This window comes from Malania oleifera, chromosome 5 (genome assembly GCF_029873635.1).
Source record: "Malania oleifera isolate guangnan ecotype guangnan chromosome 5, ASM2987363v1, whole genome shotgun sequence".
NCBI lineage: Eukaryota > Viridiplantae > Streptophyta > Magnoliopsida > Santalales > Ximeniaceae > Malania > Malania oleifera.
This window is the reverse complement of record NC_080421.1, coordinates 91,398,164-91,416,722: the sequence shown is the minus strand read 5'-3', so window position 1 is coordinate 91,416,722 and position 18,559 is coordinate 91,398,164. Positions and strand designations below refer to the sequence as shown.

At 34.5% G+C, this 18,559-nt stretch overlaps 2 protein-coding genes across 3 annotated transcripts in view; one reads left to right on the top strand and one right to left on the bottom strand.

Annotated features, from left to right (window-relative positions):
- Positions 1-331: 331 nt before the first annotated feature.
- LOC131155716 (methyl-CpG-binding domain-containing protein 4-like) lies at positions 332-10,675 on the top strand. Of its 2 annotated transcripts, none has more exons than XM_058109066.1 (2): positions 332-583; positions 9,854-10,675. In XM_058109066.1, exons 1-2 carry the CDS (start codon positions 437-439, stop codon positions 10,349-10,351), a joined length of 645 nt encoding a protein of 214 aa, XP_057965049.1. In that variant the 5' UTR covers positions 332-436; the 3' UTR covers positions 10,352-10,675. The 2 variants fall into 2 exon arrangements, with proteins under 2 accessions (XP_057965049.1, XP_057965048.1); XM_058109065.1 differs by having other exon boundaries at positions 335-583; positions 9,851-10,675.
- Positions 10,676-11,289: 614 nt separating this feature from the next.
- The window catches only part of LOC131155128 (piezo-type mechanosensitive ion channel homolog), a 98,828-nt gene continuing 91,558 nt past the window's right edge, over positions 11,290-18,559 (bottom strand). The window contains exons 17-21 of the mRNA XM_058108059.1: positions 14,804-14,962; positions 12,960-13,466; positions 12,603-12,744; positions 12,314-12,458; positions 11,290-11,860 (exon numbers count right to left, since the gene is read on the bottom strand). Of these exons, the coding sequence (XP_057964042.1) occupies positions 11,725-11,860; positions 12,314-12,458; positions 12,603-12,744; positions 12,960-13,466; positions 14,804-14,962 (1,089 nt within the window). The 3' untranslated portion in view covers positions 11,290-11,724. The remainder of the gene's footprint in view (positions 11,861-12,313; positions 12,459-12,602; positions 12,745-12,959; positions 13,467-14,803; positions 14,963-18,559) is intronic.

Genomic DNA, 18,559 nt, shown 5'->3' with positions numbered 1-18,559 from the left:
TGCACATGATGTTAATCTATTAAATTTAATGATTTTTTTAAATATTATATATATATATATATATGTATATATATGACAGTTTTTGCTCTATATTTTTTTTTGTTAATTATTTCAAAACAAAAGTATCATTATATTTTTATAATTTTTAAAAATTTTATTCTTACAACAACAAAAGAAAAAAAATTCCAAACCTTAATTTCTATTATGTGAGATTCATTGTATAAATTATTTTTTACCAATTTATACGATCATGTACTTTTAATAAATTCAAAAATATTAAATTTTTATTTATTATCTCTTTTCAACTTATTTTATGCCTATCCCGCCTCTATAATAACTCGCTCTTCCTTACTAATTTGAGTTATCATTTCGTTTATCTTATTTATAGGAATTATACATAATTTTACTCTTTAATTTATTTTAGTTTTTGGATATTATGTTTTCATCCCCCAAGATTCCGATCCAGAAAATCCATCTTCCCTCTGTACTCGGCCCAGAAAATATTAGATCGCGCGAGCTGCAGCTTGTGCTCCAAGCAGGTCGCCCGAGAATGAATACCCCGAAAAGCCGTGGAATTGCCAAGGTTTTTCTCCCCAATTTATACCTTTTTTCTGTTCTTAAAAAAATGTTATTTCTTGAAATCAATCGTCTATTTCATGTTCTTCTTTAGTCCTGATGTTTTCCAGATGCTTAATTCTTTTTCTGTTTGGTTGCTGAGAAATGTATGCGGGGAATGGAAACTAAGTGAATATTTAGATTTTCGTTAGCAAGGATCCAAGAAAACGGGAACCTGCGTATGGTTCAAATTCTTTTTTTCCTCCCCCGCCCTCTTTCAAGAACCATACCGTGGATGAGGGTGAAGAAATTGCTGGGGCTAAAAACTTGTCGGGAAGTTGATGAATGTTGAGCTTGCGCGTTGAGTTATTCATGTGGTCTATACCAGTGCCTCTATCGCGTTATTAGGGCATAAAATTGCTGCAACCTGGGCTGAAACTGTGAATTTGATAATATATGGATGAAAATTAGGTTAGGGAGATTAAAGCCCCATTTGGAACTTGAAAAACATTAGGGGTCAATTTGGATGAAGGATTTTGTTTGGGAAAAAAATGAAAAGAAGGAAATTCATTTCCTACCATATTTTCTCTCTATCTCAGATACTATTAAAAATTAATTTTTTAAATATGATTAAAAATTAAGAAAAATTGAACTTTAATGATGTGTAAAATTAAAATTTTGTTCTTCTATTTATTATTATTATTATTATTAACAATGTATTAGTGAAAATTGTAGTGAGGGGGGACAGTGAAAACACTATTGAATTTGAATCACAGTATTTTTTCTTTTTATGATGGTTACCATTGTTCAAGGCCCACATGAGGATAGGGAAGTCCACTGGGGGTAATACATTTTGGTTTAGATGTCATTCTTAGTCTTTTGATCTACTACCATGGATTTCCCATTGCTTGTGCATTTGGTGCTTCCTTTAGCACCACAAGCTGGATGACAGGGGTTATGTATGAAAAAGAATCTTATTTGGAGCCATATGGCTTGTGATGGAATCTAATTTGAGGTTTATGTGCTCATTTTCAAGCAACTTAGTCCTATACTGATCCAGCAACTTCGGATGTAATTTAACTTATTTCAGATAACAATCATCAGCATGTGCAAGTAACTATATAAGCTATGAAGTATGCTTCTTGTTATCCAATTGATGTTACATGCCGAGCTTCAACCAAACGGGGTTCTTATGGAAGAAGATAATGATATGCAAATAAAAATAATTTCAACACTACTCCACTCAGCATTATATCAATTACCATTTTTCTAGGCCATAAAGTAAATAGAGCACTTCAAACCCTACATTCCCATGCCAATGCCATTTTAACCATAGAAGTGTGCTTGACTTTGAGAGATCCATGGCCAGCTTGCAGACTATATATGCAGCTGTTGCCATTCCAAGTAAATAACTAAGCTTATGTTTTAAATTTTTTTTAATGTTATCTTTGAGGCTCAAACCATTGTGTATATTTGCCACTAATTGAATTTCAGTTACTAGTTGAACTTTGATTGTCTATATTCCAATAATTTTTCAAGACAATAGTAGATCTAGTTAAACTATAAGTAGAGAAGTAAAGATATTCAAAATAGGGGGATTTCTATAAGGTCAAACATATGCACCAATATGTATAAAATAGAATGTAACCCGATAATACAGAGACCCAATAAGATAGTCTCTAGGCATAGCTAGCCCAATAACCCAAGCTACTATCTAAGCTCGGGATGCTCCACAAGAGAGAACTACCAACTTTGGATCTGGAATCCTAAATGTTCTTGAATATGAAAGTATCTACCTCTCCTAATTTAGACTCATGCAAAAGCAAATATCATGGCTAACTTTATTAATCATCTCGTTAACCATTCTCCTCATATTTTGACTTCCTAACCCATGCACATTCTAAGAGTGAGGCATCATTAATCCCACTTTAAATGCTCGTGGACCTACCCCCTTTGTTGTAGTTGATTGAAGAAGCAAGCTTAATAGAGGAGGATTTTTATAGGCCTATGATGAAGGGTTTACTGATTTAGATTGGAATATGATTTCCAAGGATTATGTAAGTTGGTTGGAAAGGCCTTTTGAGGAGCAGGAAGTTAAGACAACAGTATTTGAGATGGAAAGGATAAAACTCCGTGTCTAGATGGGTTTAATTTGGGGTTTTTTTTTTTTTTTTTTTCAAGTGTGTTGGGAACATGGTTTTAAATTGCGGTAGCGGGTAGCGTAACGTAACGGTAAGGGGCGTAACGGGAAGTAGGAAGCAGGAGTAGCAAATGTTACATAATGAGAAGTAGGTGTAACGGCCGTGAATTTTTTTGAAGCATACACAACCTTGTGCATATTAGCGTACTTGCATGTTTTAAGCATTTAGCCCTTCTTAGAAAGAGTTTTAGTGTATTTTAGATCCTTTAGTTCAAGTAACTAAGTTATTTGGTAAGGGCAACAAGTTTACATTTGTTTTAAACCACCGTTGATAGAAAAATTACGTGTGTGTGTGTGTGTGCGTATTTATACTTCTCATTGTTCTTATATGCGATAAAATACATTATACACTGCATTAATCTATTAGACACATAAGAAATACGAATAATACAAATATAAAATTGCTAGAAAAGAAAGAAGGTTGAAGTTGAAAAATATAGAACATAAATATCACATTACTAATATTATCAAAATAAAATATTTTCCTAACAAGTTAGTATTTTCAAATTGTTAATTAATGCATCTTTTGTGAGTATTTAAAGAAATAGTAAATTTTGTATCATTGTCATCCTCATTATAATCTTTTCCCCCTCTTACCACTAGGTATATTGAGAATGATATATGAAAGAAAGGGAAAAAGTGAGAAGAAAAAGTAAAAAAGAAAATAATTTTTTGGTGTATGTAACGGTCGCGGTCTGTAACGGCCGCTACGGCCGTGATTTCTCTTCCCACCGATTTCACGGTGTGTAACGATATCGGTAACCCAAAAAACTGTTACGTAATGGCGTTACGTAACGGTCGCGGCCTTTATTTAAAACCATGGTTGGGAAGTGGTTAAGGCCTTTAGTGAATTTTATTATAATGGGATTCTAAGCAAGAGCATTAATGCCACTTTCATCACTTTGGTGTCTAAGAGGAATAATTTTACTATAATTGTTGATTTTAGTGTGTACAAGATCATTGCTAAATTACTAGCTCATAGGTTGATTGTGATGTTAGATGATACTGTTTCTAAGGCGCAAAGTGCACTTGTTGGGGTGGGTGTTGGGGGGGGGGGGGGTCTAGGCAGATTGTGGATGCTGTTTTGGTTGCTAATGAGGTTGTAGAGGAGGTTCCTAGGGAGAAGGAAAAGGGCATTCTTTTCAAATTGGATTTTGAAAAATCTTATGATAGAGTTAGCTGGAATTTTTTGGATAAAATGTTGGCTAGAAAAGGGTTTGGGAAGAGATGGAAGACTTGGATGAGGGTTGCTTGTCTAATGCTCTTCTCTCAGTTATTGTGAATGGAGAACCTAAATCCTGATTTAAAACATCGAGAGGTGTTAGACAAGGGATCCATTGTCTCATTTTTTATGTTTATTTTGGTTGTTGATGTTTTGAGTAGAATGGTGGAGAGGGCTGTTGATAAGGGTAAAATTAAAGGGCTAGAAGTGGGTAGAGAGGGGGTTTTTGTGTCCTATCTTCAGTTTGCAAACGATACTTGGTTTTCCATTTGTGATCATACAAATTCTTTTTGGAATATTTTGACTCTTCAAATATTTGAGAGGGTTTTAGGGCTTAAAATGAATTTGGGGAAGAGTAGTGTAGCAACCATCGATTTGACATCTAGTAGGTCTAGGAGTTGGTGTTGTTAGCGGGTTTGTGGTCTTTTGTATTAGCCGTTGTCTTATCTAGGTGTTCCATTGGGAGGTAATCCTAGGTCTCTGTTTTTTTGGGATGAAGTGGTGGAGAGAGTTTCTAAGCATTTGGATGGGTGGAAAGGTGCGGTATTTTCTTTAGGGGGTCACACTACTCTTATTTAAGCTTGTCTTGCTAGTATCCCTCTTTATTACTTGTCTATTTTTAGGGATAGCCAATGAAATTGAGAAGATCATGTGAGATTTCCTTTGGTCGGGGATTGGGGATAAGAGAGATCACCTTGTTAGCTGGGAGCTGTTTGTAGGTCTAGGTTGGAGAGTGGTTTTGGTCTTGGTAAGTTGGTGTCTAAAAACATTGCTCTTTCTTTTTTTAGATAACGCTCCGGGTGTCCACGTCCGTTTTAACAGTCCGCGACTAATCCCGCTCCCCGTGCCAGCCTGCCCCACAGCCCACGGAGAGGGTAAATTCAGGAGCCTGCCGTAGGAATCGAACCCAAGAGGGGAGAAAGCCCTGCCCTCGTGAAAGGCACTCCCAAGGTCCGCCCTGCCAACTGAGCCACGCCTTGGGGGCAACATTGCTCTTTTGGCTAAATGGTTGTGGCAGTTTCCCTTAGAGGAGTCTTGCCTCTGGTATGGAGTCAATAAAGTAAATTTGGTATGCATGTGAATGGTTGGGATGCTAATTTAGGAATCAAATGTTCTTCGGAAAGCCCGTGGAGGTTTATTTCTTAGGTCTACCTCCTCTTTGTTCCTCGCACATAGCTTGTCTTGGGTAATGGTTCTCGTATTCGTTTTTGGGAAGAACTCTGGATGGGTAATGCTGCTTTATTATATTATTTTCCTCGTCTTTATCATTTGAGTTCAGATCATAAAGAGGTTATCTCTGTCTTTTTGATTTCTGAAAGTCATTTATATCCTTGGCACTTCCATTTTCGTAGAACTCTTAATCATAGAGAGGTAGAGGAATTGTCTTCCTTGCTGATGTTATTTGGGACTTGTCCCTCATTTGGGGTGGATAGGCGTTCTTGGTCTTTAGACTCTTTGGGGGCTTATTCTTGCAAATATTTTGTGACTATTTGATTTATGCTAATATTTCTGTTCTGCTCAGAGAATTATTTGGAAGAGCAAAGCTCCCTCAAAGATCAAGGCTTTTATTTGGTTGGTTGTTCTTAATAAACTTAACACAAACATCGGTTTTAAAGAACGAGACCTTCTAAGGTACCTTCTCCTGACATATGTTTTCCTTATGATAGTTCGGAAACAGCGTCTCGTCTGTTTTTGCACTGCTTGTTTGCTTGGAATATATTGAATAAGATCTTTGGTCTTTTGGAAATGTATAAACGATGAGAGATAATGTCTTAACTAGAGAAGAAGACATTAAAGAGAGGTGGCAGAGATACTTGAATAAATTGTTTAATGAAAATTGAAATGAAACATTGAACTTGGAACTAACAAATGAGGAAAAGACAAAATAAAAGATTTATTTGCAAAATTAGAGTCCTTGAAGTTAAGATGACTTTATAAAATATGAGAAGTGGGAAATCTATAGGACCAGATAACATACCAATTGAAGTCTAGAAATGTTTAGAAGATAAAGGTAGTATTTGGTTAACTAATGTATTCAACATTATTATAAAAATCAAGAAAATGTCAGAGGAATGGAGGAAAAACATGTTAATACTTTTATACAAAAGCAAAGGTGATATTAAAAATTGTAATAACTATTGCAGAATTAAGTTTACGAGTCTTACGATGAAACTATGGGAAAAGGTAATTGAACAAAAAATAAGCCTTAAAATGATGATTTTAGAGAATCAATTTGGTTTTATGCTAGGGAGATCGACAACAGAAGCTATTTATCTTTTTTTTAAGAAGATTAATGGAAAAATTTAGGGAAAAGAAGAGGGACTTGTATATGGTTTTTATTGACCTATAGAAAGCATAGGAAGTTCTTTGGTGGGCTTAGAAAAGAAGGGCGTATGCAGTAGATATGCTAAGGTAATTAAGGATATGTATGATAGAATAATGACTAGTGTTAGAATTCTAGGAGGGAAATCTAGATATTTTCCAATCATAATAGGTGTACATCAAGGTTCTACTTTGAGTCTTTATGTTTTTTACTTTAGGGATTGATATTTAAAATGAGATCCCTTGGTGTATGTTGTTTTGCAAATGACATTGTCTTAATTGATTAAAGTAGAAGTAAAGTGGAATTTAAGTTAGAACTTTGGAGAACCTCCTTAGATTCTAAAGCTTTTAGGATAGGTCGGAATAAGATAGAATATATGAAATGTAATTTCAGTTAGGAGTGTATTTGGTTCTAAGTGGTTCAGTTTTGGGAAAAACAGAAGACTGAACCGAACCCTGCGGTTTATAATTATAACAAACTGACGGTACAGCTAATCAATGAAAGACATTTTTCTGGTTTGGTTTGGTTTGGTTTATTGACTGAAATTTAAAATATTTAGTTTCATTGCAAATTTTTCATTTAGACTACCTATGCTCACCTGGCACGTGAAGAAAAGCCCTGCTGGATGAGGCCCAAACTTAACTTAAATCTGGGCCTAAGCTTGTCGTTGGAGCTGATGAGTGTTGTTGGGTTTTTTTGGGGGGGGGGGGGGGGGGGGGCAAAGAGAGCACCCCCCATCTTTAAAGCAGCCGATGTGGGAGAACTCAAACATTGCACAGAGCACGCTTGCACAGTGCACTTCCCCATCCCCTGATCCCCCATCCGAGTGCCATAGAAGTTTTGTTTGTCCCACATCATTTAAGAGAAGTGGTTTCATGAATCTTCCTTGCATATAAAAGGCTTCCATCACAGTTAATTATCAAGTATGTTTCTTGCTGAGACTTACATTAATTGGTCTATTGTAATGATTTCTATACATTCATTCAAGATTAAAATTTAAAGTAATTTAGCAAATGAATGTACATAATGTCTAAAATTTAAAGAATTCTGAAATGTATTTCAGTTATTTGTTTGTGTTTTTTTTTTTTTTTTTGGTTCGGTATATTTGTAAAACCAAAACCGAAACCAAAAATAGTTTTTGAAAGATATGTGGATCTGAACCCAAAAACCACAACCAAAAGACCAAACCAAAATGTAAAATGGTTCAGTTATGGTTTGATTTTCAAGTTTTCAGTAAATTTTGTACACCCCTCATTTCAGTAACATAAGGAGTAATGGAGAGAAGATTAAACTTGATAATCAAGAAATTAATCGCACTAGGAGATATCGATATCTTGGATCTATTATGCAAGCCAAAGGGGAAATTGAAGAGGATGTAACATAGAATTAAAGCAGATTGGGTAAAATGGAGGAGTGCATCAATCTTAGAATACTCTTAAAATTAAAAGGAAAATTTTATAAGATGGCTGTAAGCTAGGTATGCTTTATTATTCATAATGTTAGGCAACTAAGAAACAACATGTACAAAAAGTAAAAGTTGCTGAAATGTGAATGATAAGGTGGATGAATGGTATAACATTAAAAGATAAAATAAGGAATGAGCATATACACAATAGTCTAGGCATATCACTGGCTAAATATAAGATAAGGGAGGGGCGGTTTAGATGGTTTGGACATTTGAAATGCAGGCCTAGTAGAGTACCTGTGAGGAGTGAGTTAGTTATTATTTCTAGTATGAAAAGGGGTAGGGGTACGCCTAAAATAACTTGGAATGAGGTAGTGAGGAAGGATTTAATAGTTCTTAATCTAGTAGATGAAAATATTTTTGATCAGGTGAATTGGTGGAAAAAGATTCATGTAGTTGACCCCACCTAGTGGGACTTAAGGCTTGTTATTGTTGTTGTTGTTTGGTCTTTTGAGAGAAAATTGGGTTTTTCCAAAGTTGGTGGAGGATTGTTCACCACTTCTTTTGCTGGTTTTGGTAAAAGGAAGAAGCTTTGTGGATGTGTATGTGTGTGTGTGTGTTTGGCAGTTCTGTGGGGTTTATGAATTGAAAGAAATGCTCATATATTTATGGAAAAAAAGCTGAGCGAATCTTTGTTATGGGAGAAGATTCATTCTTTGGCATCACTTTGGTGTGCTTCTGCTGGTTGTTTTAAAGGATTGAGATTTTCGGATATCGAATGGGATTGGTTGGCTTTGTTTGTCTGATTGTTTGAGATTTTTTTTTTTTTTGGGAGGATTTCTTGTTCTCCTTGTACATTCTTCTTTCTCTGATAAAGTCATCTTCTTTTGCTATTAACACAAATGATGTGATTATTATTCTTTCAATTCAAATTGTGTGAAATGCACAAGTTTTATCCCTCTATATACACTAGTACAATATGTGATCCATAGGGCTCCTGCTTGAAGTAGGAAGCTGTGAAAATGAAGGACAACTAGAAAACCCAAAAAATTTCTAAGATTTTTCTGTATACATTAAATCCTTTTTTTGCATGATTCTCTTCATAATTGGTTTACTGTTTTAATCTTGTTGTTTTCCTTATGCTTAATTTATTTTCTGTTTGGTTGCTGAGAAAATATATGGAAAGAACAGAAATGATTTGAATACTACGATTTTACTCTTTGGGCTCCAAGAAAAAGGAGACCTATTTTTTTATTCAAAATATACTTTTCTGCTTTTGGCTGCTGTTTTTTTCTTGAGAACTAAACTGGGGATGGTGGTGAAGAAATCACTGGGTAAAGAAATTATTGTGAAATTGATGAACCTAGGTTGAGCTTGTGCATGATGAGAGAGTGGTTTATTTTATTTGTAGCCAATCTAGTGCTTCAAAATTTCAAATGCAATGTGTTATAATCTTTTGAATCTTGAAACCAAGTGAACACAAAACATAATGCCTTAGCAAATATCAATAAGTTTATGCCCATTTAAATTTGGTGAGGATACGGTTTGTTTAGCTGTAGGTTTTGATTACATAGGGAGCAGTAATATATGACAATGTACTAGTGAATGGGAACACAGAAAAAATCTACATAGAATCACACTAATTTTCCTTATGATGGTTACTATTGTTCAAGCCCCACACAAGGATAGGTGAGTTGGCCAGAGGTTATTCAGTTTAGATCCCTTCTTCAAGTCTTTTGTAGCTACCTTGGGATTAGCCAATGGGTTGTGCATCTGGGTTTTTCACTAGCACTGTGTGCTTGATGAGAGGGGTTACATGCAGAAAAGAATCCTTTTTGGACCCAAATTGCATGTATTTGATTGTAGTTTAATTTATGTGCTTTTCTAGGATGTTAACGGTTTCCTAGTTTTAAAACTAATTGCTTCTTTAACCATTTTCCATAATATTAAAAGAAAAAAAAACTGCTTTTATTCCTTGTTAGCAAATCAATTCCCTCCTAGCAGACATCCTTTGGCAATCCAATAACTGATTGTGTATTGTAAAATGCTTAATTACTTGGTTCAATATGCTATAAAATGCTTGTATAGCTTCTTGAGTGAATTTACCGGATGCTGATTGCTTTCCAATTTTTCTCATGACATAAGAAGAAATCAATTGACGCGTATGCTGCTCAGTGTGGAAAATGCTTTAAATGGAGGGTGATACCTACTCAAGAGGAATATGAGGTCATTAGAAGTAAATTTACGAAGGAACCATTTTTCTGCAACTGGAAACCTGATGTCTCATGTGAGGACCCTGCTGATGTCGAATATGACACAACTCGGATTTGGGTCATTGACAAGCCAGACATTCCAAAGACCCCAGATGGTTTTAAGAGGGCATTGATGCTTAGGAAAGATTTCTCTAAATTGGATGCTCACTATGATACACCTGATGGGAAGAAAGTCAGAGGCCCTTCTGAAGTAGCAGCATTTGTACAAGCAAATCCAGAATACAAAGATGCAGTTCCAGATTTCTGTTTTACGGTCCCGAAGTTAATGGATGAGACAATTCCAGGAAATGTAAAGAGAAAGGGTTCTGCTACAAGTAAAAAAAGAATGATAACATCCAAGGAAGACTCTGTTCAAGAACTTCTGGGCGATTAATCCAGGCAGGTTTTTGTTGGAAGTTTTTTTGACCTTTCGCCTGCAGTTTTGGCAGTCATTTAATACCGTTCATTCATGGTGCGATAAAGCTTATTGGCTGTTTGGTTTGCTTGGGCTTTCTAGCAGTGCCAATTTTCAACATTTTGTTGATATTTGACTCAAGTTGATTTCTCTGCAATTTGAACATGGAAAGTTGTATTTAAAAAAAAGAAAAAACAGGCCTTTAGTGGAGTCCTTTCCTATTCAAGAGTTTTGAAACAGATCTATACATTAACAGTTTCCTTCCCAGAAGGGATTTATTAGGAAATTTATTCATTAGGTGCCTCTGAGTTACTGTTCGATGCATGCCAGGGCAGCAAGATGTTGTGATTGCGTTTTGTGGTTGCTCTACTTTTTCCCGTACACTTTTAAAGGTCCTCTTCTCATCGTTAGTAAAATTTATAATTGCTTCCTGGGCAGCACGGGCTTGCCTGATTCAAAATAAAATTGGAGAGCATACGATATAATGCGTCTCTATATTTATATGCATGCAGACTTTTATTTTACTTATAAGACCCCTTGGTAGCATAATTTTAAATGGACAAGTATTTGAATAATATTTAATATAATTTTATAATACTTTTATTGAAATTCACATAATTTCAAATACAAAGCCTGAAATAATAAGGTATTAAGCCTAAAATCAGGCAAAATAATAAGGTGAATCAGAGCAATTGCAACTCAGATGTTAGTGTAATCCTTGAGATTCGCATCCAAAGGAGGCTACATAACAAAAGTTCAGACGTTCAATTGTAAAAACTAAAATTGCGGGTATTGCTGCTACACATAGGAACCATATGGATGACAATTCTACCATTTCTCAAAACAAAGAAAATTTTGGGACATCACCATTCAGAAGATTAAGTGAACTCATTGACTATATCTGGAGCTTGAAATCATTTTCACAATAAATGGATGTATTCATTTGATATTGTTGAATGTATCCGTGTTTCAAATGTGCCCTACTAACAAAATGCAGTATAAATACAAGAGTAACTAGTATAATTATATACACGGCAAATGAATGAGAACCTAAAAAATAAAACCTCTCCTGTATTATCAACATCTTCAAATCAAGTTGGTACACCCTGTTTGGCATTCTGTGATGTAACATTCATATGGTATAAGACACCAGACTTGTATGTATGTGGGTCCGAGTATTCATGATCCCTTTCAACAACAAAAAAACGAGAGGATGCCATGCAGAAAGCATATGAACAAATAGGAAGCTTTCCACAGCTGATTTGCTGCAACCGGAGTTTAATCAAACATACAATCACCATCACGCCCATGAAGATGTTAATAGCTAGGGGTAGCATATTTAGTCTTCAAGCCTAGTCAGGTTTGGTGTACTCAAGTAGCATGTGCGGCGACCTGTAAATCTTCACTAATGTCCAGTAAAGGACCTCTTCAACTCCAAGCTCACCCTCTGCTCTTGCAGCATATATATCCTCACAAATGGCTATCAACCTACATTCATTCACAGACTTGAGTTCAACAGAACAAGAAAAAGCATGGTCAAATCTGGATGGGTAATAAGCAAGCACGGAAAAGTAACTGGACCATAACTTAAAATGGTTAAATTGGACACCAGCTTGAAATCATGGATTTTAATAGATGCTAAATGGCGCACGAGAGATGTTCTTCACCTTCATATTCTCATTTTCCAAAAAAAAAAAAAAAAAAAGAACTAATAAAACCATAAATTATTTAGATTTTAGAGTCGCAGAGACCAAATGTGTGCATCGTAGCTTAGGCCTGAAAGCAAATATGCGGCTTTCTTTCAATTATCTTTTTCCCAATCAACAACATTCATAAAGAAAGCCACATTTTTTTATTAGAAAATTTTCTTATTATGATGCTTCCTAACTTTGAAAAAAGAAATAAATACTAACAGGAGCCAGGAATAAAGCCTCATATTACCTGTCACAGGAGGGAAGATTCTCATATGGGATTCTCATTCTCAAGTCAGAGCACTGCAGCCTGATGAAACGACCAACTGCCAGCACAAATGTAATGTACAGGCCCCATATGCTGAACTTGCTTAGAGTTTCACCAAGAATACCCTCTGAAGTAATATCAAATGAATTAAAAGTTTTTTTAAAAGAAAAATGATGAAAAATTACTGTAAAAGAAAATATATATATATATATATATATCTTTTTTCTATCAAGATCTGTATATAAAATAATAATGTTTCTGCAAGGCTTACGTGGTGTTTCCTCAGAGACAATGATGGCCATAGGTCCTGTCAAACCTCCGCATCCATTCACATCTGACGAATTGATATCATAAAAGGACCACCATTCATGATTTCCACGATTTATGACAAGATCTGCGCTAACCACATTTGCCTGTAAAATTTTGGCATTGAGTAAATACCATTATTGATGTCAATAACAGATGCTGCTGGTTATTAGAAGGATGAAACAAAAACTAATGTTAAAAAATTTCAATATGTTCAGCCACAGAGAGGGAGAGGGAGAGGGAGAGGGAGAGAGAGAGAGAGAGAGGGAGATAACTAACATTATAAGTTTGGAAAAGGTAGCCAAAAAATGAAATAGCATACCTCCTGGTCAATAGGTCTAACATCACCAGAGCCAGTAACCCGAAAGTATCTTGGGTAAACATTATATATCCTAAAGCTGTTGGAGGTGCCATTGAGAACTTCCTGGACTTCTGATGCTCTTGGAAGATCCTGAGGGTCGACACTTCTTTCATATCTAACAACTTCCTTGCCTTTTGGCCTGTCCCTGTTGAGGACCCAAGAGAAACTAATACTCCTGTCCTGCTCAAGGGACTGAATGAATCTAGTCAGAACCACATCGGGAACCAACCACAAAGTACTTGCATCTGCTTGACAGCATATTAGCTGGATATCACTCTTATCATATGCACCCAGATAATTTTGTGGATCAAGATCAACACCTACATCCAGCTTATCTGACTGGAGCCTTTTACAGAGACTGGTCTCGTACAATGTCAACCTTCCACCAAGAGATGTCTTAATATCAACCTGAATACTTGCATCATTGATTGGGTTTGAAATATTTGTTGGGTTGCCACTGCTGTACATCTTTTAGAAGTTTAACAAAAAGAAGAAAAATCTAACCTTTTAGTGTCTGATTAAAAAGAAAATAAACATTTTGTCAGCTAAAAAAATATCTCCTCTCTGTCGAGCATTACATTTTCATGAATATATAATGTCAAAACACTTGGTATCACAACTATGAACTTCCTCGTTCACTCCTGTAAAATCATGAATTCCCTGCTTATTTTTGTATTTAAATGGTGGTTTAGGGATTAATTAATTAATTATATGTTCATTGAGGTTTGTGCACTGAGGGAGACGATCAATATTCAGTAAAAGGACCATCTGACAAATTAACAGTCTAAAGCAAGTCCTTCAAGTATTTTCACATGTTATCTAATAATTTCCCACAAGGTCAGAGTTGCATAAAAGTAGAATATTCAACAAAACTACTATTAGATTACACAACGTTAAAACAAATTGGACCTGGCAGAGTCCTGTGAATCTAGTAAAATCTTGTGCTTCAATAATTATGCCAAACTGTTGGTGTAGGAAGTTCTCTTAAGAATACAGTTAAATTTCAATTTAGTCACAGTTCCACTACAAAAGCTTCATAATTTTTTATCATAGATCATCTTCACTTCCAGAAGTGATTCATTTGGAGTGATGCAAATCAGCTATGGGGCAAACCTCACTAGTAAGCTTTGAAAGTGGCTTGAGGTAGGGTGAAAATGATTTTATATATTATAAAGAATATAATACTGTAACCTAATACGAGAAACAGATTGAGATTCCTCATTGATAGGCTTTAAATTACTCTTTCGAGTCCAAAACATATCTCTCTAATTTTTTTCTTTGTTTTCTCTATGATAAACATCTATTTCCCATGAATAGTGTGCTTTTTAAAAATATATATATATATATATATATATATTTTCCTTTTTTGGCTTGGAGGATAATGCAATGATAACGAGGATGGATTATTGTTTCCCAATCCATTTATACTTAATTTCAACAGCAATCAATTAAACTTCCCATTGTTCTCTCATACATTTGTTTATATGAAATCATAGATTAGTCTAGCATGCTATGCAGCATTTGTGCACACATTACAAGCTCAGAAGGTATTAGAAATGCTATAAAAATAAGAAAAAGCCCCACCAGTAAAGGATCCGAATTTAGAAATCTTTCTAAAAGATACGTACCAACTCTTGATGCATTTTATTATTCTTTTAGTGCCTTATTTTAATTCAAGAATAACTAGTAAAAAATATGCCTAATAATATCTAATCTTAGTTTCAGCAATGTAGATTTCCCCATTAGAATAGATATGAAAAAGTCAATGAAGCTATGAATCGCTTTTTGATTCCTGAGTTTCTCACCAGCATAGGAGCCCAGATAACACACATCAATATGAAGAATAGACATATCCCATTGCAGAATTTAGTCCATTTTGTCTGCTTCTCTCCTTGTTTGTGCTGAGCTCTATTCAAGACTGCATCACATTTGACTAGATACAAGCTTGCATATATGTCTTCAAGCTAATTAGAAAACAATATATCAGTTCAAGAAATACGCATGCATTTTATCATGTAGAACTGCCAGGAACAGGATAGATAAATAAAGTAAATAATGTATTTTATGGTTATTGTCTTGTAAGATTAATTCAATAACAAATGACAGACAACTTTTGGGTATTAAATTCTTTGGCACAGTGAAGACAGTGCATCTGAAATCAACTGAGACTTGATAAATAAGGATGTCCTTGGATGCAAGCATAAAAAGCTGAAAAAAAATAAATATATATTATCATCCATCATCCATTGTCGTTCCTCCAACACATTGGTCATGTAAATTAAAGCTCATTCACATATAATGTCACACAACCTGATCTCAGAAATCAGGACTTGATCTCTTAACATATCAAAGAATTACATTGTTCCCCCATGGCAAAGAAACATAAAATGAACATTTTAGTTGACATCCCCATCATTTAATTTAACTTTGCAGCATATTTCATTATAATGCCCTATTCAATGATTTTCCTGTGTTCAATAAAACAGAATGGCATTTTCTGTAAACAAATTGCACTTATAAAATTCTGTACAGCAACAAAAAACAAAGAATTGGGACTCAATGAAATTGAGAAAACTTAGGTTATGCTTAGTTTGCGGAATAACTATCCTAGTAATAGAATGGAATAAGGTGTGAATGCAATAAAGGTTATACAGGGATATAATAATTTAGAAAAAAGTAACTCATGCAAAAGTTTGTCTTATTCCATCTAATATGGAATTGTATAGGAATAGTTATTCCTTGTCTATTCCATATAATAAATTAATAAAAGTTTTAGACTGTCATTTGCTTTATGAAGACAACACTTTTCTTTTTTGGGTAAGCTATCAAATCCCTATTATTACCACCATTCTATTCATAAGAATACACATTCTGCAAACCAAATGTAACCATATATTCTAAGTTTCTCTTTTGGACGAATGGATTACCAGTCATGCTAAGATCCTTTTCATATGAGGACATTTTAAAGCATTGGGACTTGAAAAATTTACAAAATAAATTCAGAATCAAGAAAGATATAATGATTTCATATTTGTGAAATTAAATTTTTTCTTCAATGCTTGGAATTCCAAAATTTAAATCCTTCATCCTGCGCTACATCAGGGTGGATATGGACAAGTATTCATGCCACTCAATTATAATCGAATCTCATTTGATGCCAATAAACACTATTTTTAGGCCCCGGACACCCGTAAAAACACAACTTTAGTTATAGGGACCTCCTCATCGAGTGACCCCAAGTCGATGCTCCTTGCATATATCTTTCATAGAACCTTGCGCCAATTCACTATACTTTTAGTAGACTAACATGTCTAAGAGTTATTGTTTTGGATTAAATATAGATGAAGTTACAATATCATTTAGCAACTTTTTAGGCATTGTTTTGCGAAAATACATCTTTATACAATTTATTTAGTCCACGTGTTGCACTTATTTTTTGAACATTTCCTATGTCAAGTGTTAACTCATATTTATAGTTTGCTGCAATTTTTTTTTCAAATATTATACATAATCTATGTAGAGGCTTGCTAGATGCTTCTAACCTTTGATCCTTACAATATCTACATAATTCCCTGCCATCAAACTTGAATCCATAGCTTTTAAAAGCAGTTGGAGTGACTGTTGGCATGCTTTTTTTCATAGAAAACGAAGAAATTCCATTAAAAGATCAGGAATGTTCAAATTGGAGAATAAAACATGCCCCAAAGATAACCTGGGAAAGAACCAGAAAGAAAAAAATGAAGAAAACAGAACAATAAAAAAACAGCACCACTCAAGATCAAGCCAGCAAATAGAGCCAATCCCATTGAATTTTCAAAAAGCTCATTCCGTTAAAGTATCCATTGCCAACAAACCAAGTGATGCCATAACGGCATGCAGCCTGCATTCTCATCGCAGTCTGCATCCATAGCTTTAAAAAGCAGTGCCATTATAGTCTAGATCACAAAGTAACATTTGTCAGGTAGAGTGGTCATTTTAGACGTTACATGATGCATAATGGATGCCACGTCTCTTATGGCATTAGAAAACTTGTTAAAACTTACAGATTCACAAATTGACTCCAAAATCTTAAATAGTAATGTTTCAATCAATTTTTACCAAAATTTTAAAAATACATTTTATTTTATTTTTGGGTGTTATTTGGTTCTTTTGTTGCTGTTAAGTGACCACTTTACCCAAAAACTTAAGCTGTTGTTAGGTTGTGGGCCAACAATGCATGTCAAGCCCTAACACTCCCCCGCAAATGGAGAGAGAAACAAATGATAAACAACACCCATTACAGGGAATAAGATAATTTTCGACAACAAACAATAAACATGGGCAACAGAACTAGAACCCAGAACCTCCTCAGTATCATAGCTCTCATACCATGTTAAGCAACCACTTTATCTAAAAGCTTAAGCTATTAGGTTGTGGGCCAACAATGTCTATCAAGCCTTAATGGTCGCTGAAGGGACAAAAGTGACAAAAGTCTTGTAACTGTTACTATTCACAGTTTTATTGATTATAAATCTAATTCTAAGCTAGGAAATCATAAAATATTGAAAAACTATTTATCTGAAAAAAATAAAATATTGAATCATAATGATGGAACATATTTATATTTCATGTCATAGCATAATCATATGAAAGCATAAATGTCGAACCAAAGCATAGGCTGCATGGAGCGAAGACTAGGAATTACCAGCCTTTAAATTTAAGTATAATGTGATGCTTTTTAGCCATTAAAGAATTTAGATGCATGTTAAAAATATAATTTCTAATCAGCAGAAGAAAAACTTCTAAAATATTTTTTTTTCTTTTCCACGCAATAGACAATTTTTTGTCTTCAATTAAAATTGAGTTCAATTATTGACTATTTGATAGTAAATATGATGAATGTAGTTTGTAAATTCTGTTTCAAGTCTTGAGAGATTGAAATCTTTTTAAAAAGTATAAAATTACAGTTAAAAATTGTTAATGCAATTAGGATGGGGGCATAATAACACAGTGGACAGGAACGACTTGTTACAGGCCATAATGACTGTTATGACACCATAAAAGGAGCAATATCAGATGGTATGAATGTAAATCGAGATGGTTACAAGATATCATCCCAAAATGGTTTTGGAAGGCATAGATTGTTGGAAATATAATAGAAAGAAAAATATTTACTAATAAAATTAATTTTAAATAAAAATACAAATACTTATTAAAAGCTGAGGCGTGGAAGGACCATTGTCCTTAAAGTCGATTTCACACCTATAGAGAACCATTCTCGGTGCATATAGTCACTACGCGCACAACCTCCAAAATTACTCAGCTGGCTCGGTTTTGTGTGCACTCACAAACACCGGAGCGATAGGAGATGTAGTGTCATTTAGTTACCCAACAAAATATAATCTCAAGAAAGAGTAGAAGATAAAGCTATTTCGAAGAAGAAAAATGTATTTTGAAATGAAACTAAATCACAGTTTATATAGGTAAAATTAAGTATAACTTCCAACATTATAAATACGAAATCGTTAAAGTAGTAGTTAATATTCTAAAAACGTTAAAACTAATTAATATATTAAAATTTA

Coding starts and splice junctions, on each gene's coding strand:
- LOC131155716 (XM_058109065.1), top strand. CDS start 437: ATGTTTTCATCCCCCAAGATTCCGATCCAGAAAATCCATCTTCCCTCT. Junction 584..9,850: donor AAAGCCGTGGAATTGCCAAG/GTTTTTCTCCCC, acceptor TCATGACATAAG/AAGAAATCAATTGACGCGTA.